This window comes from Rattus norvegicus, chromosome X, assembly GCF_036323735.1.
Source record: "Rattus norvegicus strain BN/NHsdMcwi chromosome X, GRCr8, whole genome shotgun sequence".
Classification (NCBI taxonomy): Eukaryota; Metazoa; Chordata; class Mammalia; order Rodentia; family Muridae; genus Rattus; species Rattus norvegicus.
Genome location: NC_086039.1, coordinates 46,252,289 through 46,280,285, shown reverse-complemented (window position 1 = coordinate 46,280,285; position 27,997 = coordinate 46,252,289). Strand labels below are relative to the sequence as shown.

At 41.1% G+C, this 27,997-nt stretch overlaps 1 protein-coding gene and 1 pseudogene across 1 annotated transcript; both read left to right on the top strand.

Moving 5' to 3' along the window:
• Positions 1 to 21: 21 nt before the first annotated feature.
• Positions 22 to 1,001, top strand: Crlf2l1 (cytokine receptor-like factor 2 like 1; the record flags this gene model as incomplete). Its single annotated transcript, XM_063280519.1, has 3 exons — positions 22 to 119; positions 243 to 327; positions 706 to 1,001. Coding segments are annotated over 3 exons (327 nt in total), but the record flags the coding sequence as incomplete, so codon positions are not given.
• Positions 864 to 19,570, top strand: Ptgdrl1-ps1 (prostaglandin D2 receptor-like 1, pseudogene 1; annotated as a pseudogene).
• The last annotated feature ends 8,427 nt before the right edge of the window (positions 19,571 to 27,997 follow it).

Sequence of the window (27,997 nt, the reverse complement as noted above, 5' to 3'; positions counted from 1 at the left end):
CCCCCCAACCCTCCCCCCACCCCACCTGACCCCCGACCCGACCCCACCCTCACCCTGGCCTGTGGCCTCGTGGCCCTGCTTACACTGGTGCAGTTCCTGGCCCTGCTGCGGATACACAAGTGAGAGGTCAGGGGTCAGAGGTCGCAGGGATAGGACAGGGATCATGGGGTCACGGACCATGTCCAAGGGATCTGTGCAGCCTTCTGACTCACCTGTGACCCTTGACCCCGCCCTGACACCAGGGTGAAGGAGGCCCTGCTGCCTGGTGTCCCCGACCCCCACAGCTCCTTCCTTGGCCTCTCTGAGAAGCATCATGGTAACTTCCAGGTACCAGGTTTGGGGATCAGGGGTCTCAAGGTCGATGGATGCCTCCCGGGATCAGGAGAGTCCTCACCCACCTCCACTCACAGCCAGTGGTTTTGGCCCCGCCCACTTCCTGTTTAGGTCCTGCCCTTTTTGCTGCCCAGTGTTAGGCTTCGAGGCCCTAACCAGGTTTCCTCACCTAAGGCCCCTTCCAGACCTGACCACGCCCCTCCCTTCCCACTTCCTGTCTATGCCCCACGCATTTCCTGTATATGTACTGTTCACCTCATGTTTAGGCCCCACCCCCTTCTATGGAGTCCAAGTTTCCTCCACCTACTTCCTGTAGAAACCCCGCCCATCATGCGCACTCCCTCTGCTAGCCCCACCCTCTTTCTGTCCCAGACCAATAGGCCTGGATTTCGGATTCCCAGGCTGCTATCCCAATGGCCCAAGAGCCGGACAAGGATGACATCATCCGGCCTCAGACCAAGGGTGTGGAACCTCAGGAGGACGATGATGTCACTGCCCCAAGGTCCCCATGTCTAGGGGGCGGGGCCCTGATGTCGGTGGGAGAAGCCTCATTCCTGATGGGCAACAGCGCTGTACCACCTTGTGACAATCCCGTGCTGACCCCAGGTCCCGCCCCTCGCTGCTGTAACTCACGCCCCTCTTCATTTGCATAAATGTGAATTTGTTAATCAGGACTGGTTCTTCATTTGCATAATCTGTCTTGAGTGTTGTGGCCTGTGGAGGAGGGGTTGGGGGCGTGGCCCTATATGATTGGTTGGGTCCCGGGGATTCCACTAGGAATCAGGAAACCTGTCACAGCCACCATGTAACAAACTCACGATGCATGAGCCCCGGTATCAAAGTCCCCACAATCAAATTGGTCATAGAAAAAGCAGATGTCCTAAGTTCACAGGCTTCTGCTTCTGAGATTCATGAAACTGTAACCCCTGTGTTTTCAAAAACAAAGGTCACATCCTGTTCCCCAAACTCACAGGACGATCTGCACCGCCCCAAGCGCCATTGTGAGGGAAAACTGCACCAAAACCAGACCCAGCCCAGCAATCTCCAGACTCCGCACCTCCGTGTCCACCCTCATCCCATTTCCAGCCCCTCTCTGCTTTGGTTACCACAGTACAATTCTCTTTCTTTGGTGGGTTTTATTCCCAGAATTAGGTTTTCCCAAGAACATGTGCCATGGCTCTGGCATCTCACAGTCTCAGGATCTTCAAGGCAACCTCAGTGTCTTTCAACATTGCAGCTTCCTGTTAGTGTCTCAGCTCCACACATGATCTTCTCCCGCTCCTCAAAGGGCTGAGCCAGGTCGATTCTCCCCCACTCCCTCTATAGCCCGCGGGTTTCCTGCTGAACCGGTTCTTTCTGCTCACCCCACGTGGTAAACTCGGATCTCCTGCTGCACCAAGGATTCATTGCCTTCCTCTCATGCACTCACTTCATGGTACAAAGTCAGCTGCCCTGCCTGACACCTTCAGGCCTTCAAAAACAACAGCACACCCAGATGATTCTCACACATAACCACATCCAGCTGCACAGCAAGGTCTAACCTTGGCTATCTCTGGGACACAGCTTCTGTGACCTCTCAGAAATCACTTACTAGAAGATTTGATCTCAGTGATGCTGGTTTCTTCTTCATCACTAATTTTTAACTATAGCTAAACAGCATCAGTTGCATCAGTCATCCCTTCTATGTTTGCTCCTGAAGCCAGATCCATGTGGACAAAGCTGCTGAGTTCTGCTGCTTGATAAGGGCTGGAACATGGCCCCTTCTTGACATTCTCACCAGATTTCTATTGTCTAAGCTTGGCTGTTGTGGAACTTGCTCTGTAGATTACATTGAACTCAAGATCTGCATGGCTCTATCTCTTGAATGCTGGGATAAAAGTTGTGTAACACTTTGACAAAACCTAAGATTCACTTTACATAAAACTTGTTCTGTACTAGGATGAGGTGAATCAGAAATCTGCTTGGACTCATCTCCTTGGACTGAAGGAGATGTACCACATGCCTGGACCTAAGTATTTCCTTTTAGATCTAAAGTTGAAAATCAGAATAGTAATCACAATCCATCACTTGCAATTTGACATATAATTGTATCTCCTTATGTCTACATGAAAACAATAATCAGGTAATAATAGTGCCTAACATGATACACTTCTCCTGTATAACTGCAAATCCATTAGCTTAGCTGGATGGAATCGTGCCCTAACATCACCATTCCTTTAATACCATTGAGTTCCATATTCCTACTAGGATGGCCCTTAATGCATGTGCAAATCTATATGTGTTCCCCTCCCCATCCATCCCCCATTACCGAGCCCCCCCAAAAAAAACCCTTCACTGTAGGTCCAGCCTTGGCAGAACCAAGGGCTGCCCCTTCCACTGGTGCCCCTACTATGCTACTCATTGCTACTTATGAATTTGGAGCCCAAAGTCAGTTCATGTATAGTCTTTAGGTAGTGGCTTACTCCCTGGAAGCTCTGGTTGGTTGGCATTGTTGTTCATATGGGGTCTCAAACACCTTCAACTCTTTCAGTCCTTTCTCTGATTCCTTCAAGAGGGGCCCCGTCCTCGGTTTGGTTTGCTGCTGGCATTTGCCTATGTATTTGACATGTTCTGCCTGTGTCTCTCAGGAGAGATCTACATCCAGTTCCTGTCAGCATGCACTTCTTGCTTCACCCACTTATCTAGTTTGGTGGCTGTATATATATGGGCCACATATGGGGTAGGCTCTGAATGGCCACACCTTCAGTCTCTGCTTTAAAATTTGCCTCCCTGTTCCCTCCTATGGATATTTTTGTTCTTTTTAAAGAAGGAGTGAAGCATCTCATTTTAGTCATCCTTCTTGAATTTCATGTGGTCGTTGCATCTTGGGTAATTTGAGAATTTGGGCTAATATCCACTTATCAATGAGTGCATACCATGCATGTTTTTCTGTGATTGGGTTACCTCACTCAGAATGATATTTTCTAGTTCCATCCATTTGCCTATGAATTTCATGAAGACATGGTTTTTGATAGCTGAGTAGTATTCCATTGTGTAAATGTACCATATTTTCTGTATCCATTCCTCTGTTGAAGGGCATCTGGGATAATTCCAGCTTCTGTCTATTATAAATAAAACTGCTATGAACATAGTGGAGCATGTGTCTTTGTTGTATTTTGGAGCATCTTTTGGTTATATGCCCAAGAGAGGTATAGCTGGTCCTCAGGTAGTGGAATGTCCAATTTTTGAGGAACTGCAAGACTGATTTCCAGAGTGGTTGTCCAAGTTTGCAATCCCACCAACAATGGAGTAGTATTCCTCTTTCTTTTTTTTTTTCCGGAGCTGGGGACCGAACCCAGGGCCTTGTGCTTGCTAGGCAAGCACTCTACCACTGAGCTAAATCCCCAACCGTATTCCTCTTTCTCTACATCCTCACCAGTATCTGCTGTCACCTGAGATTTTTTATCTTAGCCATTCTGACTGGTGTGAGGTGAAATCTCAGGGTTAATTTGATTTGCATTTCCCTAATGACTAAGGATGTTGAACATTTCTTTAGGTGCTTTTTGGCCATTCGATAATCCTCAGATGAGAATGTTTTGTTCAGCTCTGTACCACATTTTCTAATAGGGTGATTTGACTCTCTGGAGTCTAACTTCTTGAGGTATATATATATATATATATATATATATATATATATATATATATATATATATATATATATATATATTGGATATTAGCCGTGTGTCAGATGTAGGATTGGTAGAGATCTTTTCCCAATTTGTTGGTTGCTGTTTTGTCCTAATGAGAGTGTCTTTTGTTTACAAAAGCTTTGCAGTTTTATGAGGTCACATTTGTCCATTCTTGATCTTAGAGCATAAGCCATTGGTGTTTTGTTCAGTAAATTTTCCCAAGTGCCCATGTGTTCGAGATGCTTCCCTACTTTTTCTTCTATTAGCGTGTGTGTATCTGGTTTGATGTGGAGATCCTTGATCCAATTGGATTTAAGCTTTGTACATGGTGATAAGAATGGATCAATTTGCATTCTTCTACATGGTGAACTCCAGTTGAACCAGCACCATTTGCTGAAAATGCTATCTTTCTTCCATTGGACGGTTTTAGACCCTTTGTCAAAGATCAATTGGCTATAGCTGTGTGGGTTCATTTCTGGGTCTTCAATTCTGTTCCACTGATCTACCTGCCTGTCTCTGTACCAATACCATACAGTTTTTATGACTATTGCTTTGTAATACTGCTTGAGGTCAGGAATGGTGATTCCCCCAGAAGTTCTTTTATTGTTAAGTATAGTTTCCCCTATCCTGAACTTTTTGTTATTCCAGATGAATTTTCAAATTGCTCTTTCTATCTCTATAAAGAATTGAGTAGGAATTTTGATGGGGATTGAGTTCAATCTGTAGATTGTTTTTGGCAAAATGGCCATCTTTAGTATATTAATCCTACAAATCCATGAAAATGGAAGAACTTTCCATCTTCTGAGATCTTCCTCAATTTATTTCTTCAGAGATTTGAAGTTGTGTCATACATATCTTTCACTTGCTTGGTTAAAGTCACACCAAGATATATTATGTTATTTGGGACTATTGTGAAGGGTGGCATTTCTTAATTTCTTTCTCAGTCTGTTTATCCTTTGAGTAGAGGAAGGCTTCTGATTTGTTTGGGTTAATTTTATACCCTGACACATTGCTGAAGTTGTTTGTCAGGTTAAATAGTTCTCTGGTGGAACTTTTGGGGTCAGTTAAGTACACTATCATATCATCTGCAAATAGTGATATTTTTATTTCTTCCCTTCCAATTTATATCCTTTTCACCTCCTTTCTCTGTCTGATTGCTCTGCCTAGGACTTCGAGTCCTATGTTGAATAAGTAGGGAAAGAATGATCAGTGTTATCTAGTCTCTGCTTTTAGTGTGATTGCTTCAAGTTTCTCTCCATTTAGTATGATGTTAGCTACTGGTTGTCTATTGCTTTTACTAAGTTTAGATGTGGACCTTGGATTCCTATTCTTTCCAGGACTTTTATCATGAAGGGGTGTTTAATTTTGTCAAGTGCTTTCTCAACATCTAATGAAATGACCATGTGGTTCTTATCTTTGAGTTTGTTTATGTAGTGGATTACATTTATGGATTTCCATATATTGAACCATCCCTGAACCACTGGGATGAAGCCTACTTGATCATGATCGATGATCATTTTGATGTGTTCTTGAATTCAGTTTCAACAATTTTATTGAGTATTTTTGCGTCAATATTCATAAGGGAATATGGTCTGAAGTTCTCTTTCTTTGTTGGGTCTTTGTGTGGTTTAGGTATAAGAGTAATTGTGGCTTCATAGAAGGAATTTGGTAGTGCTCTGTTTCACTTTTGTGGAATAGTTTGGAGGTATTAGTATGAGGTCTTCTATGAAGGTCTGATAGAATTCTGCACTGAACCCATCTGGACCACCTTTTTTTGGTTTTAATAACTGCTTCAATTTCTTTATAAGTTATGGGGTTGTTTAGATGGTTTATTTGTTCCTGATTTAACTTTGGTACCTGGTTAGAAAATTGTCCCTTTCCTCCAGATTTTCCAGTTTTGTTGAATATAGGCTTTTGTAGTAGGATCTGATGATTTTTTAAATTTCTTCATATTCTGTTGTTATATCTCCCTTTTCATTTCTGATTTTCTTAATTTGGATACACTCTCTGTGACCTCTGGTTAGTGTGGTTAAGGGTTTATATATCTTGTTGATTTTCTCAAAGAACAGCTCCTGGTTTTGATGATTCTTTGTATAGTCCTTTTTGTTTCTACTTGGTTGATTTCAGCTCTGAGTTTGATTATTTCCTGCCTTCTATTCCTCTTGGATTTATTTATTTCTTTTTTTTCTAGAGCTTAAAGTGTGCTGTCAAGCTGCTGATGTTTGCTCTCTCCTGTTTCCTTTTGCAGGCACTCAGAGTTATGAGTTTTCCTCTTAGTACCACTTTCGTTGTGTCCCATAAGTTTGGGAATGTTGTATGTTCATTTTCATTAAATTGTATGAAGTCTTTAACTTCTTTTGTTATTTCTTCCTTGACCAAGTTTTCATTGAGTAGAGAGCATTGTTAAACTTCCATGTATATGTGGGCTTTCTGTCATTATTGTTGTTATTGAAGACCAGTCTTAGTGCATGGTGATCTGATTGGATGCATCGGATTATTTCTATCTTCTTGTATCTGTTGAGGCCTGTTTTGTAAGTGATTATAAGGTCAATTTTGGAGAAGGTTCCATGAGGTGCTGAGAAGAAGATATATCCTTTTGTTTTAGGATGGAATGTTTTATAAAGATCTGTTAAATCCGTTTGGTTCAAAACTTCTTTTAGTTTCTCTATGTGTATGTTTAATTTCTGTTTCCATGATCTGTCCAGTGATGAGCGTGGGGTGTTGAAATCTTCTACTATTATTGTGTGAGGTGCAATGTGTGCTTTGAGCTTTGGTATGGTTTCTTTATGAATGTCGGTGCCCTTGCATTTGGAGCATAGATATTTAGGATTGAGATTTCATCTTGGTGGATTTTTCCTTTGATGAATATGAAGTGTGCTTCCTTATCTTTTTTAATTACTCTTGAAAGTCAATTTTATTTGATATTAGAATGGCAACTCCAGCTTGTTTCTTCGGGCCATTTCCTTGGAAAGTTGTTTTCTAGCCATTTACTTTGAGGTAGTGTCTGTCTTTGTCTCTGAGGTTTGTTTCCTGGATGCAGCAAAATGCTGGGTCCTCTTTAAGTATCCATTCTATTAGACTATGTCTTATTGAGGAATTGAGTCTGGTGATGTTGAGAGATATTAAGGAATAGTGATTGTGGCTTCCTGTTACTATCATTGTTAGAGGTGGAATTATGTTTTTTGTCTCTCTATTGATTTCATTACAATAAATATATTCTTGCTTTCTGTACAGTGTAGTTTCTCTCCTCGTGTTGGAGTTTTCCATCTATCATCCTTTATAGACCTGGATTTGTAAAAAAAAATTGTGTTAATTTGGTTTTGTCATGGAATATCTTGGTTTCTCCATCTATGTTAATTGAAAGTTTTGCTGGATACAGTTTCTTGGGCTGGCATTTGTGTTCTCTTAGGGTCTGTATGACATCTGTCCAGGATCTTCTGACTTTCATAGTCTGATGAGAAGTCTGGTATAATTCTTATAGGTCTGCCTTTGTATGTCACATGATCTTTTCCCCTTACTTCTTTCTTTATTCTTTCTTTGTTTTGTGCATTTGGTGTTTTGACTATTAAGTGAAGGAGGAATTTCTCTTCTGGTCCAATGTCCAATCTACTTGGCATTCTGTAGGTTTCTTGTATGTTTATGGGCATCTCTTTCTTTAGATTGGGGAAATTTTCTTCTATAATTTTATCAAATATATTTACTGGCCCTTTAAACTGGGAGTCTTCACTTTCTTCTATACCTATTATCCTTAGGTTTGATCTTCTCATTGTGTCCTGGATTCCCTGTATGTTTTGTACTAGGAGCTTTTTGCATTTTACATTTTCTTTGACAGTTGTGTAGATGTTTTATATGCTTTCTTCTGCCCCTGAGATTCTCTCTTCTATCTCTTATATTCTGTTGGTGATGCTAGTATCTACGGCTCCTTGTCTCTTCCTTTGGTTTTCTGTATCCAGTGTTGCTTCCCTTTGTGCTTTCTTTATTTTTTTCTATTTCCACTTTCAATTCCTTCACCCTTTTCGTTGTATTTTCCTATAATTCTTTCAGTGATTTTTCTGTTTCCTCTCTAAGGGCTTCTACTTGTTTACTGGTGTTATTCTGCATTTCTCTAAGGGAGTTCTTTATGTCTTTCTTAATGTCCTCCATCATTATCAAAAAAAGTGATTTTACATCTAAATTTTGCTTTTCTGGTGTATTTGGATATCCAGTATTTTCTTTGGTGGGAGTACTGGACTTTGATGATGCCAAGTAGTCTTTGTTTCTGTTACTTAGGTTCCTGCCCTTGTATTGGGTTGTCTCTGGTGGTTTTTTGTCCTGCTATTTCTGAGAGTGACTTGACCCTGATGTAGGCCTCTGTGTCAGCACTCCTGTAGAACTGTTTTCCTCTTTTCTTTCAGCCTTTCCTGAGAACAGGTGCTCTGATTTCAGTTGTGTTGGCGCTCTTGGAGACTGTCTTCCAGCTCTAGGTAGGGACAGGAACCATATGTTCCTGCCCCTGAATGATCGTGTAGGTCTTTGCACCCAGCAGGCACAGTTGTCACTATGTGATTCTCTCTTGGGTCTGGACTGTGGGCAGAGTGTAGTCTTCTCTGACTTCTCAGGGGTATCCACACTTCTGTGGGTCCAGCTCTCTCACCCACGGGATTTGGGTGCAGGGAGCTGTCTGACCAGTTCAGTTCGGTCCTGGTAGCAGACCAGAACTGCGGGTACTGACAGATGTCTCTCCCTATATCCCTGTGTCCAGAGGCACTCAGCAGTTTCCCCTTGTACCAGCGATGTGGGCCGTCATGTGCAGAGGTGGCAGTCTGCCCTGCAGCCTCAGGATATCTGCATTCATGGGTGGTCCGCGCTCTGATAGCTCTCTTTTTATAAAACACGATAAGATTTTTGTTCTGATCCCCAATAATGTTCTTCCATGATTTCTAGGCTCCTTCAGTGAGGGTTTTTCTTGTTTTATTTTCTCCTTTAAACTGTGGAAGATTTTCTTGTTTAATGTGTCTCTTTGGTTTTCATAATGAGGCTTTAACAAACAGGAGAGGATTAAACTCCTGAATGCATAGTCAGGAACTGTCTAATTGGTGGAGATTCCTTCAGTATGACTTGGTTGAACACCATGTGTTAGGGTTTACAAGTCTCTCTTGAATCTATACAATATGGATTTTCATGACAAATTTTAGAAATAGTTTAAAAGTTTCATTTTTAATTCACACAAGTATAATGAGAAATATGTAGGAAGTTTAAAAGGCAAATACTGGAAACATTAGTGATAATACATGTGATGACAATAGTCTTGAGTATAAGAAAACATGAGAGAAAAACTCAATTTCCCATGATGAAAAATGTTTAAAACTTAAGCAAACAACTTTTTCTAGCTAATAGAAATCCCTATGATATACAAAGGGTCAAGATTATGACTTATGACAACTATGGTATTTCAGAGCTTACACATCCTGGAAACTGTCTGCCATTAGAAGGCAAATATTTAAGAGGAGGTATAGTTCTGCTTTCAGCAGTCAGAGCATGGTTAAACTCAGAAGTGCACCAGGAGACAGAAAGAGGACTTTGTCCTTTTGTTTCAGAATCATATTCACTGGAGTCTTCATACCTTGAGATATCAGAGTCTTCTACTTAGCCATCGCTCACTTCTGTGAGAAAATATCACTGCCCTAAATCTAAAATATTTATTCTAATTAAGCTTTAATTTCCAGTCAAATACACCTTTGTCTTGTAAAATATCAAACCTTTGATATTTTAACCACATATAAATTACATTATTTTCCTGTCTAAAATATTTTCACATATAAGTTATCTTTTGAAAAATTCACAGTCTTCCTCTTTATGTGGTAAGTAAAGAAAGGGATGGGGTGCTAGACATGACAACTTTCGATGCCAACTTTCTTGAGTGAAAAATAGGCAGGAGACTAGGAAGGAGCCACTGTTCAGAGTGCAGTCTTCACTTCACACTCTGCTTTCCAGAAAGTAACTCAATCCCATTTGTTTTGTTTTGTTTTATATGTTGTGTTTGTTTTTCGTTGTTTTTTTTTTTACATTTTTTTCTTTTATCAGATTTTTTTTATGTTTTAAATGTTATTCCCTTTCTTGGTTTCCCCTCCAGAAGTGTGCAATCCCACTCCTCACCCCCTCTTCTTGCTTCTATGAAAGGGCTCCCTCACCTACCCACACACTCCCACCTACCTCCCTGCCCTGGCATTCTCCTACACTGGTGCACTGAGCCTCTAAAGGAACCCTGGGCCTCTTCTCCCATTGATGCCCAACAAGGCCATTCTCTCCTACTTATGTGGCTGTAGCCATAGGTACATCCCTGTGTACTCTCGCAATGGTGGTTTTGTGCCTGTGAGCTTTAGGGTGTGGGGGTCTTTTTGGTTGATATTGTTGTTCTTATGAGGTTGAAAACCCCTTCAGTTCCTTCAGTATTTCCTCTAACTTCTCCATTGCAGACTCTATTCTCTGTTCACTGGTTGGCTGCAAGCATCCACATTTGTATTTACTGAGCTCTGGCAAAGTCTCTCATGAGACAGCTCTATCAGGCTCCTGTCAGCATGCTTTTCTTGGCATCTGCAATATTGTCTTGGTTTGGTGTCAGTATATGGGATGGATCCACGAAGTCAGGCAGTCTCAGGATGGCCTTTTCATCAGTCTCTGCTCCACATTTTATCTCTGTATTTCCTCCTGTGAGTATTTTTACTTCCCTTCTAAGGAGTTCTGTAGCATCCACACTTGGGTCTTTCTTCTTCTTGAGCTGAATTTAGTTTGGGAATTGCATCTTGGGTATTCCAAGCTTTTGGGATCTATATGACAAGAACTTCAAGTATCTGAAGCAAGAAATTGAAGAAGATCTTAGAAGATGAAAAGATTTCCCATGCTCATGGATTGGCAGGATTAATATTGTAAAAATGACCATCTTGCTAATAGTAATCTACAGATTCAGTGCAATCCCCATCAACATTCCAACTCAATTCTTCACAGAGTTAGAAAGAGCAATCTGCAAATTAATTTGGAATAACAAAAAAAAAAAACCCAGGATAGTGTAAACTCTCATGAACAATAAAAGAACTTCTGGGGAAATCATCACAAGCTGCCTGACCACAGGCTCACAACACAAGAGTAAGCCATTTATCCACTGAAATTCCTAAAACTGTTGGTCAAACATCTGTCTTTCCTCCCTTTAAGTAAGTTTCTTCAGATTCTTGTCCCAGTTGAAAATCTTGCACACCATTTACCTGAAAGACAAAAACTCCAAGTTCAACATGAGGATGGTTAAGAGGGTTAAGGTACTGTATTCAGGGTGGCAAATCCTGGTTTCTGTTGCAGCTACAAGAGGCCATTTGATTTCCATCAATGAAAATGCACAAACATGTTATATGCAACTTCTGGATGGTCTCCTTAGAATGAGAACAGCTTGGTTTCTTCTTTCCCTCTGTCCTCCTTTTCTTACCATCAAGTGAAATTTTGGTTGACTAGCAGTCATCTTGGAGACAAGGGCCATAATTCCTGAGATTGCTATATCTGACAGCATTAAGGCTAAGTCACGGCACCTTCCTTAAAACATATATCATTGAGTTCCCTAACATATTTGGGGTCCCAGATAAATAAAATTGTCCTATTTTCTCTCTTCTAAACTTCCAGGACAGGACTTGCATGCCAGTGAACAAGGATGCCTCTTACTGAAATTGCCTTCTCAGTCTTAGGTTAGAGCTGGTTTCTTTTTACCCAGGATGGGTACAGATTCTGTCTCTTCTTAGGACCCCGTGCAACAGGCTAGGTTCTTAGCAGAGCTGCTTTCAGCTGTGCCTCACAGGACACACACAGGGGCGGAGAGTCCTGCCCTTTTCAAGGGTGTGACTAGGGAGCAGAGATGGGAGGGTTGACTGTGAACAACACCCAACCACCCTCGGAGTTTTCTCTGCTATACAACCTCTGTGCCCTAACTGCACCCTGAGCAACCTGGGGCTCCTTCAGAGCTGGCATGGCCGCAGCCTTTCCTCCAGCCAGATGGGGCAATTGGGGGTGTGCTCTTTAGTGCAGGGCTGCTGACCAACCTCTTGGCGCTGGTGATGCTGGTGCGCTCCAGGCTGGGGTCCTGCCGGCCAGGGCCACTGCACCCACCTCCCTAGGTATTTTATGTACTAGTGTGTGGCTTGACGGCCACCAACTTGCTGGGCAAGTGTCTGATCAGCCCGATGGTCCTAGCTGCCCACACATAAAGCCAGAGCCTAAAGGAATTGCTGCCTGCCCCAGGCAATCAGTTATGTGAAGACTTTGCCTTCCTGGCGTCCTTCTTTGTGTTAGCCTTGTCCTTACTTATGGCTACTGACTATGGTACTGGAGTGCTGGCTGTCTCTCAGACACCCCTTCTTCTACCAAAGGTGCATCCTGCGCTGGGGAGTGCTGGTGGCCTTCTGTTTAGCTTTCTGTGCATTCCCCTTTGCTGGCTTTGGGAAGTTAGTGCAGTACTGTCCTGGTACTTGGTGCTTCATCAAAATGATCCACAAGAAGCGCTCATTTTCCATAATAGGCGTCTCTGTGTTCTACTCCAGCTTCATGGTGCTGCTGGTCCTCACAACTATGATGTGCAACCTGGGTGCCATGTACAACCTCTATGCCATGCACAGGCACCAGAGGCACCCTCCCAGCTGTTCCTCCAGGGACCATGTTCATTCAGATTCAGACTACAGGCTCTGGTCCCTGCATCCTTTGGAGGAGCTGGACCACTTTGTTCTGCTGGCTCTCACAACATTGCTCTTCACCATGTGTTCCCTACTTTTAATTGTGAGTTGCTGGGCAATAAAGTTTGAGAAACTGGGGCACCACAGGCAAGAGCCCTGTGAGAACATGTGGGAGAGAGGGGAGGGCTAGGAGTTGCATCCAGGGCCTGAAGGGTTTGAAGTTGAGCTTAACTCCCCACGAGTGTGAATTCTATTCACAGACATAAGGTATGACTCCATGTATAGAAGGAGAAGATGGAATGTCAGAAAAAGATTAGACACAGGTGGTGTCTCCTGACCTCAGCAAAACATTTCCAGTTAGCAGACCCCCCCCCCTCCTTTCTGCTCTGATTCTAGGAGGTCTCCAGTCGTCTGTGTGCCCAAGACCTTAGTCCTCTGTTTCCACCCCCATACTCCACTGTATATTCTATGTACTATTTTATCTCATTGGATCTGCCCTTTAATTTAGTGGCTTTGGAAAAAGACTAATCAGGGATTTCCTTTCAATGGTTTAGCTTAGAGAGAGAAGAAGGAAAGGAAAAAGTTTAGTTTATCCCAAGAGGATTATAGAGGTGAGTGATAAACACAGATTTAGTTCTGAAAACCTCTTATTTTTTGGAAGCTACCAACTGAATGGGGGTAGGTCGTTGCCAGCAGCAAAACAAAAGCAGCAGAGGAGGAGAGGTTTAAGGTGGCCAGTTGTTTCCTTATGTATCCTGACGGTTTCTTTTTTTTTTTTTATGTCCTGGCCAATGAGATGGCAATGAATCCTACTCATATGGGTTCCAACTTACAAGGAGATGATGGTAGAGAGGGTTGGTGCAGAAACTGCTGCTTTAGGGATTACATTTTAACAACCCCACTAAATCAACAGCTCCCAAATCATATCCCACAGGCCAACTCTGCCCTCCTTGCTGTTCTTGATACAGTCTGAAATTCAGAATAGTTTTTGTTTTACAAATGAATATCTATAATTATTTTGATGAAAGACACCAAAGACTTTGAGCCCAATTAAGCTAAGCTCTATTCAAATTATTAAAATTATTTAATTGTTTTAGCTATATTCTTTAAGAGGTATACCCGTTATTGTTATTGCATCTTTTCTGTCAAAATTAGAAACTGTAGGAGGAGCTGGAGACATGGCTCAGAAGCTGTCATTAGCTGCTTTTCCAGAGAGCAAGGTCCAATCCCCAGCACACACATGACAGCTCACCACTATCTGTAAACTCCAGTTCTGGGAGTTTACACCTGCTGCTGGATCCACAAGGACTAGGCCCACACGTGGTATACAGCCATACATACAAACAAAACACCTATAGATATAAACAAAGAAATAAAAGTTGTGGGGACATATGTTATCTCTGGTTCTATTCATTTCAACAGAACACCCAGTATTTAGCACCTTGACCTATAAACCTGAAGCCGTTGTTCTCTGGATATTTACAAAATACCTTCAGAGTAGCTGGAGTACACCTATACTGTGAGAAATGTGAGTGGTACTGCCCAGTAGCGTTTGGCTGCTTCAGTGAGAATAACTCAAACAGTGTAAACAATGAAAAGAACACAGCCCTTGGGCATATCTCTAAAGGGATCTGTATTGCCTTATGGTACTGTAAGAATTAACGGAACTAATAATATTTGAAAGCCATTTTGTTGGGGTTGGGGATTTAGCTCAGTGGTAGAGCGCTTGCCTAGGAAGCGCAAGGCCCTGGGTTCGGTCCCCAGCTCCGGAAAAAAAAAAAAAGAACAAAAAAAAAAAAAAAGAAAGCCATTTTGTGAAACAGTTTGTAAAGCGCTGAATAACTGTCACCCATTTGCATTCATCTCAGGAGCCATCATTCCCTAGATAGAGGAACAGTACTGGCTGTTGGTCTGGATCAAGATTCCGCACTCACTAGCTTTAGTAGTAGATTAGTTACTGCATGACGTGACCTGATGAGGGATAGCCACACTAATTCTGTAGGATTCACACACACACACACACACACACACGCTGAGATTTCTTTGTTCTGTGTATGAAGCATGTCCATGTATATGTGTGTGTGCACACCCATATAAGTACAGACATGTGCATTCCATGATGCAAATGAGGAGGCCAGAAAGTCACCTCAGTTGTTGATACTCATCAGCCATCTTGATTGACACACAATCATTTGTTTGCTGGTGTGTAGACTAGCTGGACAGAAGCCTCCTATCTTGCCATATTTCTGTTGCTGGAATAAAACACTGTGATTAAAAACAATTCAGGAAGGAAGGATTCAGCTCATAGTTCCATAGCACAGTATATTGAAGGAAGTCAAGGCAGGAAATTAAGGCAGGAGCCTGGAGACATACACGGAAGCAGAGATAATGGAGGATCACTGCTTACTGACTTGTACCCTGTAGCTTGTTTAACCTACTTTTTATATAGCTCTGGGTCACTTGCCCAGGGTGGTGCCACCCACAATGGACTGGGTCCTTCCCTATCCATCACTAACTAAGTAATGTTCCACAGATTCACCTACGGCATTTTGAAAAATTGAAGTTCTGTCTTCTCAGGTAACTCTACCTCAGTGATTCTCAAACTGTGGGTCATGACCTCTTTAGAGGTCACACATTAGATAACCTATATATCAGATGTTTAGATTACAATTCTTAACAGTAGCAAAGTAACAGTTATGAAGTTATAATGAAGTAATTTTAAGATCGGGGGTCACTACAACATGAGGTACTTTATTAAAGGGTTGTAGCATTAGGAAGATTGAAAAACACATTCTAACTTTTTGAGTCTACCACAAATCCAAACGGACACTATAGAAAGGTGTGGATTATAGAAGTGCCTCACCATTAGGTATCTGGGAGCTCTGGAGAGTCAAACTCAGATCCCCAAGCTTTCATAGGAGTTTTGCACATGGCGCCATTTCCCCTGCCCACATTGAGTGATTTTTTTGAACAAAAAATCCAAAATACTGCACAATCTAAAATATTTTGAGCATTATATTCATGCTTAAAATTGGAAATTCCTACAACTGGAAACCAAAATAGTGTGTTTGTTTCAAAATGTATAAAATAAAACCTTCAGACCACAGATGTATGAAACATACATCTCATGAAAATTGTGACTGTTATATTTGAAGAGTTCTGTTCTATATCTCATGTATATGCACATATTCCAAATTCTGGGGAATAACAAAAGGTTTTCTAGTTGCAAATAATTTGGAGTAAGTGTGTATTCATGCACCTGTGAGCGTGTGAGCATGTTTGCATGTGTGTGGACATGTATATGTGTATACCACAGAACCCAGTGCTTAGCCTCACAAATGAACATCAGTATTTTTACTAACAGTGGCTCTTATTTATTGTTAGTGCCTAATGACTATAGCAAATTACCAGGAAGTCTGATCTCCTCAGGAGACTTTCTGCTACTCTAAGGCAGCAGTCTTCAAACCTCTGTTCTAAGGACATCTTTTTTCTTTTCCTGTTTTTTTCTTTTGTCTTTCTTTTTTTTTTGTTTATTTTGATTTTGTTTTTGAAGACAAGGTTATATAAGACCAGGCTGGCCTTAACTCAGAGATCCACTTGCCTCTGCTTCCTGAGTGCTGTGATAAAAGAAATAAGCCAACACTGCTGGGCATCTAAGGACCTCTTAATATTCTCAAAATTTGCTAAGGACCCATACAACTTGTATCTAAGTGGGTAGCATCTGAATCTATATGTATCATATCATACAGTAACCCTAAAAAGCTTATAAAATGTAGTTGTAGGGTGTTGGGGAGATGGCTTAGTTAGCAAAGTGCTTGCAATGCAAATGTGAGGGCCAGAGTTTGAATCCCCAACATCCTTGTAAAGCATCATCAAGTTTGCAACAAAAACATTTTCTCAATGACTGCTGAACAAAACTTAGGACACTCTCAAATTAATGCTCTTTTTATATTCAGAATATTTTTAATTAAATGGATATGTATGAATGTGTATGTGCACGTGCGCACACACACACACACACACACACACACACACACACAGAGAGAGAGAGAGAGAGAGAGAGAGAGAGAGAGAGAGAGAGAGGTACACACAGATTCAAAAATGCACATGAAGGAAGAAGAGAACAAATTCCCATGAGTTAATTTCTGACTTCCACATGTGTGCTGTGATGCCTCTACCCTAAACATATAAAATAAATAAATACATTTTTAATTTAAAAGTATAGTGTTTCTTTTAATTATACAAGACCCATTCCTTTATTAAGCATTCTTGCATGGTTGGAATTTTGGTTGAAATTGCATTTTACCACACTTCTCTCTGAGGACAAAACCAAGAAATATGTACCACACCTGTGAAATGTTTGGTTCTAAATTAATTTAAGGTTGTGGGGGGCTGGGGATTTAGCTCAGTGGTAGAGCGCTTACCTAGGAAGCGCAAGGCCCTGGGTTCGGTCCCCAGCTCCGAAAAAAAAAAAAAAGAACCAAAAAAAAAAAAAAAGGTTGTGATCTGAATCATATCCATTCAGTAGATACTGGACCTCATCCTACCTACCTCATCCAGCACACTCTGTAGCTGAGTGAAATACACAATGAGAAAAACATCCTATGCATCTGCACAGACTATAAGGGAGAAGAATGATTAAGGCTAAAGGAGAGCTTGGCAGTTTAAATGGGCATCTCCTGGTTGAGCAAATGATACACAAGTTAATTATCAAGTGTTTATAATATCCCAGAACCTGTTCTTGAAGCTCCATCTCATTCCAACTTGAGAATCCTGGAAAGGAGGCACAGTGATGGTCCCATAAAACTAGAAAAATTACATTTTCCCTAAAAGCCACGTATCTGAAGAGAAGATTCTAACCAGGATGCTGAGACCTTTAGGCACCATCTCAAAGGGACTCCTAAAAGGGGTAATATTTAAGCTGATTTGAAAGACAGTGCTGTTTGGCTGTTTAATCCATTTCCAAGTTTGTAAAATGAAGAAAATGTCTGTCTTTACCCACAAGACTTTTGTAAGAAGAATATGAAAACCTTAAAAGACATAGAACAGTAGCAGGGAAGTCAAGGGTCTAAGTGGTCACTTAGTCACTATTATTACTGTTGGCATTATGAAGCAGGAATGAAGGGAGTTGGTGTCCATACAGCAGTAACAGATGAGATGAGTCTAATGTAAGTTCCTAATGCTCTGGACTGAAATAACCAAGACATTGGCATGCTGTAGAGATTGGAGTCAAAAACTAAGGAAATTGATTCTAGGAATGTGCATCTTTTCTGAGAAATGTTCCTGGGTGGCTTTCTGAGCTCTTAAACACAGTTACTCCTACTGATATTGATTTCAGAAGTTTGGGTTTCATTAGGGTCAATTTGTTTCATTGTGGATTTAGAATCTAGTAGGTGTGGGAGGTTAATGCTGTAAGAAAAAAGTATTGAGCCTCAGAATGGTAGTCTGGGACTGATCTAGGCAGCAATGTGACCTGAAGGGCAGCAGGGAGAGTTATTATTTGAGGCACTTTACAGAGCTGTGAGGAAACTATAAGGGCCCACGTGACATTAAGGTATAGAGGGAGGCTGGACACAGGTAAGTAGGGGTCTATCTTTATGGTACCTCCTACTCCCACCTTTTTATAGAATCTACCATTAAAAAGGCTAATTCACATGAGATGGCCAGGACTTTCATCTGTCCACCTCATAAATTTTAATGATCATATTTCCTGTGTTTTTACTTCTACTCAAAACCCCATTTTACTTGTGTGTCCATGTGTCTCCTAATTACTTTTAAGCAAACTAGTAATGGTGGACAGAAGCTAGACAGGACTGAATAAAGTATGTATATAAGGACACTAGCTAAAAATTTTGTGTGGGTTTGAGGCGCCAAGGGAGGAGAATGCTAGAGGGTGAGACAGAAGTGGGTGGGTGGGTGGGTGGGTGGGTGGAGGAGCATCCTCATCAAAGAAGGGGGCATGAGGCAGGGGGGATAGGGTAGGGGAAGGGAGGGGAAACTAGGAAGGGAGAAACATTTTAAACATAAATAAAGTAATCAATACAAAAGTGAAAAAAAAATAAAAAAGAATTTGTGTGGGGGAAACCTGGGGTCTTTTATCTGAGAATGTAGGCCTTGAGGGGGTCACTAAGCTAGGTCTCCCTGATGTCCCTCGGGCTACTCTTTTCAGGTCCAGCCATATTTATCCGCCATAGGGTGAGAATTCCAGTCTAACATAAACAAAAAGAATTCCTTCCTTCTGAAAGCCTTTATCTTTATCTGTGGGATGATTTTTCCTCCCCAACAGTATCGTGCTTACTATGGAGCCTTTAAACTTGTGAACAGAGCTGAAGGAGACTCGGAAGATGTCCAAGCTTTGCATTTTCTGTCTGTGATTTCCATCGTGGACCCCTGGATCTTCATCATTTTCAGGACTTCAGTATTCTGGATGTTATTTCACAAGGTTTTCACAAGACCTCTGATCTACCGAACCTGGTGCAGCCATTCCTTGTGAACAAACATGGTATCCACTTTGTGAGGGCTTTGCATGTTCTGTTAAGCTGAGAATACAGCACACATTCAAAGAACCATGGCTGGAAAAGCCTTACAATTTAAATCCTTAAAACATACTTCCGATGGAGAGCTAGAGAGATGCATCAACCCTGAAGAGCATTTACTTTTCTTCCAGAGGACTGGAGTTTGATTCCCAACACCCACATCAGGTGCCTCACAACCACTGTTACTCCAGCTCCAGTGGATCTGACACCATTAGCCTCCATAAACACCTGCACTCATGTGCATATAACCATATGTGAGCACACACACAAACACACACACACACACACACACACACACACAGAGAGAGAGAGAGAGAGACAGAGACAGAGACAGAGAGAGACAGGAGAGACAGAGAGACTTAAAAGTAATTAAGGTAAATTTAATATGTCTCCCGTTATTTAAGACATCTACTTTTAAAAGTAACTAGTTTAACATTATATTGTCACTCTGTCTCCATAAACCCTTTTGGTCCATCTTAAAAAATAATGTACTATCAACAGCCACTAACATTTGATGTTGTAAACAATTTTATAATTTTGTTTCTTATTGCTAACAGTTTTATAGCAATGATTTTAATTGTCTCAACATTTGTACCTGATATGCTAAATGTTTAGAGCAGTCTTAAGAACTATGGGCTTTTATTGAAATACAGTAGAAACAATACTGTTTCACTGTGTGTTTGTGATTTTGTGGAGGATATTCTTGAACAAGCCTAGCAATGGCTCACATGTTTTTACAGTAAAGCCTAACTTATTTTGTATCATCATTGCTCCTTTTTGTTGTTGGTTTGGCTTGGATTTTTTGTTTGTTTTTGACAAATGACCTAAGAATAATCATAATTATAGACACGTTTCAGAGGAATGAGTTGGAAAACGAGACTGGGTCAGGCATTTGGAAATATCATTTCAGAGGCTCACTGCCACAGGTGAAGACCTGCAACTCCAATGTCATTAAATGAGGCACAATGTGAGTAGGACCAACAACTCAAAGTGGAAAAAAGGAAACTGATCTTTTGAAGTCTGGTCTGGAGGCAGGGATGGTGGATGGGGGTGGGAGATCAACAATTTGCATGATGAGTCTAAGATTTTCAATTCAGGAAATCTTCATTTTCACATTGATGGAGTTTTTGAAGAACAGGATTTATGTTTCTTGGGAAAACACTGGTGTATGACTTACCAAAGAGCTGTATTATTTACCACTTTCAGCTGTGTGAACTCATAGGGCACTTAGCACAGTAAGAGGCCCACTCAGAATGTAACTTCTGTCGGGGGTGATGGCAATGGTCTTCACAGCTGCATATTACAGTTTCAGTCTGCTGTTAATAGAGGGAATGAGGTGTTACTTGGGGTTCCTATGAACTCTGCTAGCTGAACCAGAGCAAAGTATGGCTCAGAAGGACACTGGGAGCACTTTAATTGCTCACTTATGAGATTGCAAGGGCCAGTAACACTGTGTATGGCCCAAAGAGAAAGTGGAGGATGGGGTGCCCCTGCATTGGGAGAAAAGGTTCTAGCTAGAGATCACAGCAAGAGTTTTCAGCATTTGTTAATCAAGAGACGGGGATATGATAGAGTTTTTGAGTTCCTGTGTATCCTGACACTCAGATGCTGAAATGGTCTCAAGGTCTGCCACAGGCAATCTCTTCCAAAGAAAAGAGGAGCTCCCTTCTTCCCAATTCAGCAGAAAAACCAATTTTCCCAACTCTGGTTTGCCTGAAACTTCGAGATAGTATTAACTTAACTAATGTATGTATGTATGTATGTATGTATGTATGTATGTATGTATGTATAGAAAAACTGAAAAAAACAAATTAGGAATAAAGGAAAAATAAATTGAGAGTATGACACAATTGAAAAATGTTCTTGGTTTTGGTTTACCTTGTGTTTCTATGTTTAATGTGAATGATGAATCTTTTTCTTTTGGTCTGAGTATGTGTCTGTTTTTGTGTCCTACTTTTAGAAGGTATGCTATGGTAATTGTATAGAGAATTTCATACAGTGCCAGATGAATCCGTAAATGTAATTTTATAAGATTTTTCAAAGAAAGTTTGCTTTTTGATATAAAAGAAAAGCATCTGGTTTTGTTTCTATGAGCAACTAATTGCCAACAATATTTCAATCTCTAGTCACGCAAGTGTGGATTTTCCAACAATCTTAAACAAAATTTCCGAGGCTTACCCAAGAGCTTAGTGCACTTTTTTTTACATGAAATACTGATAACTGGAGGCTTTGAGATGAGGACAATCTGATGGATGAAGTTGGGGGCTCACACTGGGATGTGGACTGTGACTGGGGCGGGCAGGGGCACCAGAGAGCATGAGAGCATATGTCACACCACATACAGTGCTACAGTCTTTGTACTGGACAATGTAAGGAAGTAATGAATCTGTAAAGAGCCTGGCCCTGGAGGAGTTTTGTGGAGTAGGATGGATATGATGAATGTCTCAGGCACTGTAACCCTGGAAGAGTCTAGTGGCCTATCTATCCAAAAGACTTGGTCTTGTTTGGCCTGCTTTTTTGTGAGCAGTTGCTGCTACAACTATGCTAATAAATAAATTGACTTCTTTCCAGGAACTGTTATTAACTTACATTTTAGACACAGTAATAGAGCTCCACAGTAAGTGGATGCATAACATTTAAATAACCAATTATGAGACACATCTTCTGGGCTAGTCCCACATGTGACTTAAAACGTTAACCATCAGCCCAGCCAGCCCACTACCAGATGATAACCCAAAAGAGCCATACCAAGACAGCAGCCAAGTTAGGATCATCAGACTCCACTGAACAGAGGAGGGACATAGCAGTGGATATGGATAGGCCCCATACCAACCATCATGAGGGGAAATGTACTCCAGGACCTGCCCTGACTCTGGCTCCTCCAGCTCTGATCAACAGGAGCTCAAAGCTTAGCTTCTGCAGGCAGGGTCTGGCAATGCAGAAACACTCATAGCTGTGGTAGAAGGTGGATGTGATCAGTTTCATCTCTCATTTTAAGCAGGGGCCTAGCCCTAATTGCTATTACCTCTGAAGTTGTGACTGCTGTATCCTGCTCTGCTCTGGGGCTGGCTGTAGCCTCTGGCTTCCACTCTGAGCTCCACAGCAGCTGCACTCTGCACTTCCTAAAGGTGATTGATGCAATTCAACTGTCAGACATGAAGAGGTTTTATATGAAGCAGGTTTGTTCAACATGGAATCAGGTACACAAGGCTGCAGTTGTCACCTCTCCAAGGTGGTATAGTTCCAGTCCTTCAACCAATGGACTTCAGCACAAAGGGCTGAAGGGCAAAGACATGGATACCATGAACAGTTGATATGCATTTGCCAATGCCACTGTCCATGGGCCTTCTTTAGAGAGAGGGAACTCTTCACCTTGACAGAGAGAACACAGGGAGAAACCAAGCCAAGAAAAAAAAAAAACCAGGAGGCAAGTGGATGGTGGTTCTTGTTGAACAAGAGACCCATATTCTTTGCTATTATCAGAAAACAAAATGTTGTATTTATGGGTTTCCTCTACTCCCGAGATTTGACAATGGTCCCACCTTCATGACCAAAGTTTCCCCTAAATCTGGCAAAGTTCCTAAATGTTCATTGAAAATTACATTGTGCATAGAGGCTGAAAACTCAGGAAGGGTAAAATAAATGTTTCCATAAGACCAATGAAAATTGGGCTAACCTCCTACATTTTGCCCTCCTATGGCCCCCCCCCATATTGAAATGCTCACTAGGTAAAAGTTACTAGCCATCCCCCTGTCACATTCTTGTAGACCCTGCAACAGACCCAGAGGACTATTCAAAAGGCTGAGCCCTTGCTCATGTCTGAGTTTGACCAAAAGTTCCAGACTGAAAACCTTATGTAGACAGAGAAGATCCTGACCCAGAACTTGGAACCAATGGTGAAAGCCCATATATTGTGGTCCTCAGAACCCAGTGTCACCACACCCAGCTAAAGGGGACTACAGAAGATAAGTCATCACCAGATTCTCTAACCCACTAAAGATAAAACAGACACAGAGAGAGGTATAGCTGGATCCTCAGGCAGTTCATGTCCAATTTTCTGAGGAACCTCCAGACTGATTTCCAGAATGGTTGTATCCGTCTGCAACCCCACCAACAATGGAGGAGTGTTCCTCTTTCTCCGCATCCTCTCCAGCATCTACTGTCACCTGAGTTTTTGATCTTAGCCATTCTCACTGGTGTGAGGTGAAATCTCAGGGTTGTTTTGATTTGCATTTCCCTTATGACTAAAGATGTTGAACATTTCTTTAAGTGTTTCTCAGCCATTCAGCATTCCTCAGCTGTGAATTCTTTGTTTAGCTCTGAACCCCATTTTTTAATAGGGTTATTTGTCTCCCTGCAGTCTAACTTCTTGAGTTCTTTGTATATTTTGGATATAAGGCCTCTATCTGTTGTAGGATTGGTAAAGATCTTTTCCCAATCTGTTGGTTGCTGTTTTGTCCTAACCACAGTGTCCTTTGCCTTACAGAAGCTTTGCAGTTTTATGAGATCCCATTTGTCGATTCTTGATCTTAGAGCGTAAGCCATTGGTGTTTTGTTCAGGAAATTTTTTCCAGTGCCCATGTGTTCCAGATGCTTCCCTAGTTTTTCTTCTGTTAGTTTGAGTGTGTCTGGTTTGATGCGGAGGTCCTTGATCCACTTGGACTTAAGCTTTGTACAGGGTGATAAGCATGGATCGATCTGCATTCTTCTACATGTTGACCTCCAGTTGAACCAGCACCATTTGCTAAAAATGCTATCTTTTTTCCATTGGATGGTTTTGGCTCCTTTGTCAAAAATCAAGTGCCCATAGGTGTGTGGGTTCATTTCTGGGTCTTCAATTCTATTCCATTGGTCTATCTCTCTGTCTCTGTACCAATACCTTGCAGTTTTTATCACTATTGCTCTGTAATACTGCTTGAGTTCAGGGATAGTGATTCCCCCTGAAGTCCTTTTATTGTTGAGGATAGCTTTAGCTATCCTGGGTTTTTTGTTATTCCAGATGAATTTGGAAATTGTTCTGTCTATCTCTTTGAAGAATTGGATTGGTATTTTGATGGGGATTGCATTGAATCTGTAGATCGCTGTCCCCGCCAGCGGGGACCCAGTTATTCAGGGTCCCGAAGAGGCTTTCTACCTGTGGGCCAAAATGGGGGTGAAGAGAAGAAGGAGACCAAGCAAAAGTTCTGTTGTCAAGGTCTCGTTTATTGGGATGAACATTGCAGCTTTTAAGGCTTTCAGGTAGGGGGAGTGACCTTTGTGAAATATGAAGGAGGGGGAGATCAGGGTATAGGCAGTGATAGCTGGAGGCAAAGAAGTCAGGCGATGAGGTCAGGTGGTGGAGACACTGGGTGTTGACTGAGGAGATAACTGGTATCTGCTCGAGCTGAGGCATCCCTTGAATGTTATACTCCTGTGCCGTAAATTCGTGGGAGAGGCATTATCCAACAATCTTAAGATTTATGGCAGTCATCTTCGGGGTGAGTCTCTGTGGCCAAACAGCCCAGAGTCACTTTGAACCATACAGTCAAAAATCGGCTAGGCCCAAATCCAATATGGCTCCGTGCAGATCGCTTTTGGTAAAATGGGCATTTTTACTATATTAATGCTGCCAATCCATGAGCATGGGAGATCTTTCCACCTTCTGAGGTCTTCTTCAATTTCTTTCTTCAATGTCTTGAAGTTCTTATTGTACAAATCTTTCACTTGCTTGGTTAATGTCACACCGAGGTATTTTATATTATTTGGGTCTATTATGAAGGGTGTCGTTTCCCTAATTTCTTTCTCGGCTTGTTTCTCTTTTGTGTAGAGGAAGGCTACTGATTTATTTGAGTTAATTTTATACCCAGCCACTTTGCTGAAGTTGTTTATCAGCTTTAGTAGTTCTCTGGTGGAACTCTTGGGATCACTTAAATATACTATCATATCATCTGCAAATAGTGATATTTTGACTTCTTCTTTTCCGATCTGTATCCCCTTGACCTCCTTTTGTTGTCTGACTGCTCTGGCTAGAACTTCAAGAACTATATTGAATAAGTAGGGAGAGAGTGGGCAGCCTTGTCTAGTCCCTGATTTTAGTAGGAATGCTTCAAGTTTCTCTCCATTTAGTTTAATGTTAGCAACTGGTTTGCTGTATATGGCTTTTACTATGTTTAGGTATGGGCCTTGAATTCCTATTCTTTCCAGGACTTTTATCATGAAGGGGTGTTGAATTTTGTCAAATGCTTTCTCAGCATCTAATGAAATGATCATGTGGTTTTGTTCTTTCCGTTTGTTTATACAATGGATCACGTTGATGGTTTTCCGTATATTAAACCATCCCTGCATGCCTGGGATGAAGCCTACTTGATCATGGTGGATGATTGTTTGGATGTGCTCTTGGATTTGGTTTGCCAGAATTTTATTGAGTATTTTTGCATCGATATTCATAAGGGAAATTGGTCTGAAGTTCTCTTTCTTTGTTGGGTCTTTGTGTGGTTTAGGTATAAGAGTAATTGTGGCTTCATAGAAGGAATTCGGTAGTGATCCATCTGTTTCAATTTTGTGGAATAGTTTGGATAATATTGATATGAGGTTTTCTATGAAGGTCTGATAGAATTCTGCACTAAACCCGCCTGGACCTGGGCTCTTTTTGGTTGGGAGACCTTTAATGACTGCTTCTATTTCCTTAGGAGTTATGGGGTTGTTTAACTGGTTTATCTGTTCCTGATTTAACTTCGGTACCTGGTATCTGTCTAGGAAATTATCCATTTCCTGTAGATTTTCAAGTTTTGTTGAATATAGGATTTTATAGTAAGATCTGATGATTTTTTTGAATTTCCTCTGAATCTGTAGTTATGTCTCCCTTTTCATTTCTGATTTTGTTAATTTGGACACACTCTCTGTGTCCTCTCGTTAGTCTGGCTAAGGGTTTATCTATCTTGTTGATTTTCTCAAAGAACCAACTTTTGGTCCTGTTGATTCTTTCTATGGTCCTTTTTGTTTCTACTTGGTTGATTTCAGCTCTGAGTTTGATTATTTCCTGCCTTCTACTCCTCCTGGGTGTATTTGCTTCTTTTTGTTCTAGAGCTTTTAGGTGTGCTGTCAAGCTGCTGACATATGCTCTCTCCTGTTTATTTCTGCAGGCACTCAGAGCTATGAGTTTTCCTCTTAGCACAGCTTTCATTGTGTCCCATAAGTTTGGGTATGTTGTACCTTCATTTTCATTAAATTCTAAAAAGTCTTTAATTTCTTTCTTTATTTCTTCCTTGACCAGGTTATCATTGAGTAGAGCACGTATATGTGGGCATTCTTCCTTTATTGTTATTGAAGACCAGTTTTAGGCCGTGGTGGTCCGATAGCACACATGGGATTATTTCTATCTTTCTGTACCTGTTGAGGCCCGTTTTTTGACCAATTATATGGTCAATTTTGGAGAAAGTACCATGAGGAGCTGAGAAGAAGGTATATCCTTTTGCTTTAGGATAGAATGTTCTATAAATATCTGTTAAGTTCATTTGGCTCATGACTTCTCTTAGTCTGTCTAAGTCTCTGTTTAACTTCTGTTTCCATGATCTGTCCATTGATGAGAGTGGGGTGTTGAAATCTCCTACTATTATGGTGTGAGGTGCAATGTGTGTTTTGAGCTTTAGTAAGGTTTCTTTTACGTATGTAGGTGCCCTTTATTTGTGGCATAGATATTTATGATTGAGAGTTCATCTTGGTGAATTTTTCCTTTGATGAATATGAAGTGTCCTTCCTTATCTTTTTTGATGACTTTTAGTTGAAAATTGATTTTATTTGATATTAGAATGCCTACTCCAGCTTGCTTCTTCCGACCATTTGCTTGGAAAGTTGTTTTCCAGCCTTTCACTCTGAGGTAGTGTCTGTCTTTGTCTCTGAGGTGTGTTTCCTGTAGGCAGGAGAATGTAGGGTCCTCGTTGCATATCCAGTTTGTTAATCTATGTCTTTTTATTGGGGAGTTGAGGCCATTGATGTTGAGAGATATTAAGGAATAGTGATTATTGCTTCCTGTTATATTCTTATTTGGATGTGAGGTTATGTTTGTGTGCTTTTCTTCTCTTCGTTTTGTTGCCAAGACGATTAGTTTCTTGCTTCTTCTAGGGTATAGCTTGCCTCCTTATGTTGGGCTTTACCATTTATTATCCTTTGTAGTGCTGGATTTGTAGAAAGATATTGTGTAAATTTGGTTTTGTCATGGAATATCTTGTTTTCTCCATCTATGTTAATTGAGAGTTTTGCAGGATACAGTAACCTGGGCTGGCATTTGTGTTCTCTTAGGGTCTGTATGACATCAGTCCAGGATCTTCTGGCCTTCATAGTTTCTGGTGAAAAGTCTGGTGTGATTCTGATCGGTCTGCCTTTATATGTTACTTGACCTTTTTCCCTTACTGCTTTTAATATTCTTTCTTTATTTTTTGCGTTTGGTGTTTTCACTATTATGTGACGGCGGGAGGTGTTTCTTTTCTGGTCCAATCTATTTGGAGTTCTGTAGGCTTCTTGTATTCCTATGGGTATTTCTCTTTTTAGGGTAGGGAAGTTTTCTTCTATGATTTTGTTGAAGATATTTACTGGTCCTTTGAGCTGGGAGTCTTCACTCTCTTCTATACCTATTATCCTTAGGTTTGATCTTCTCATTGAGTCCTGGATTTCCTGTATATTTTGGACCAGTAGCTTTTTCCGCTTTACATTATCTTTGACAGTTGAGTCAATGATTTCTATGGAATCTTCTGATCCTGAGATTCTCTCTTCCATCTCTTGTATTCTGTTGGTGAAGCTT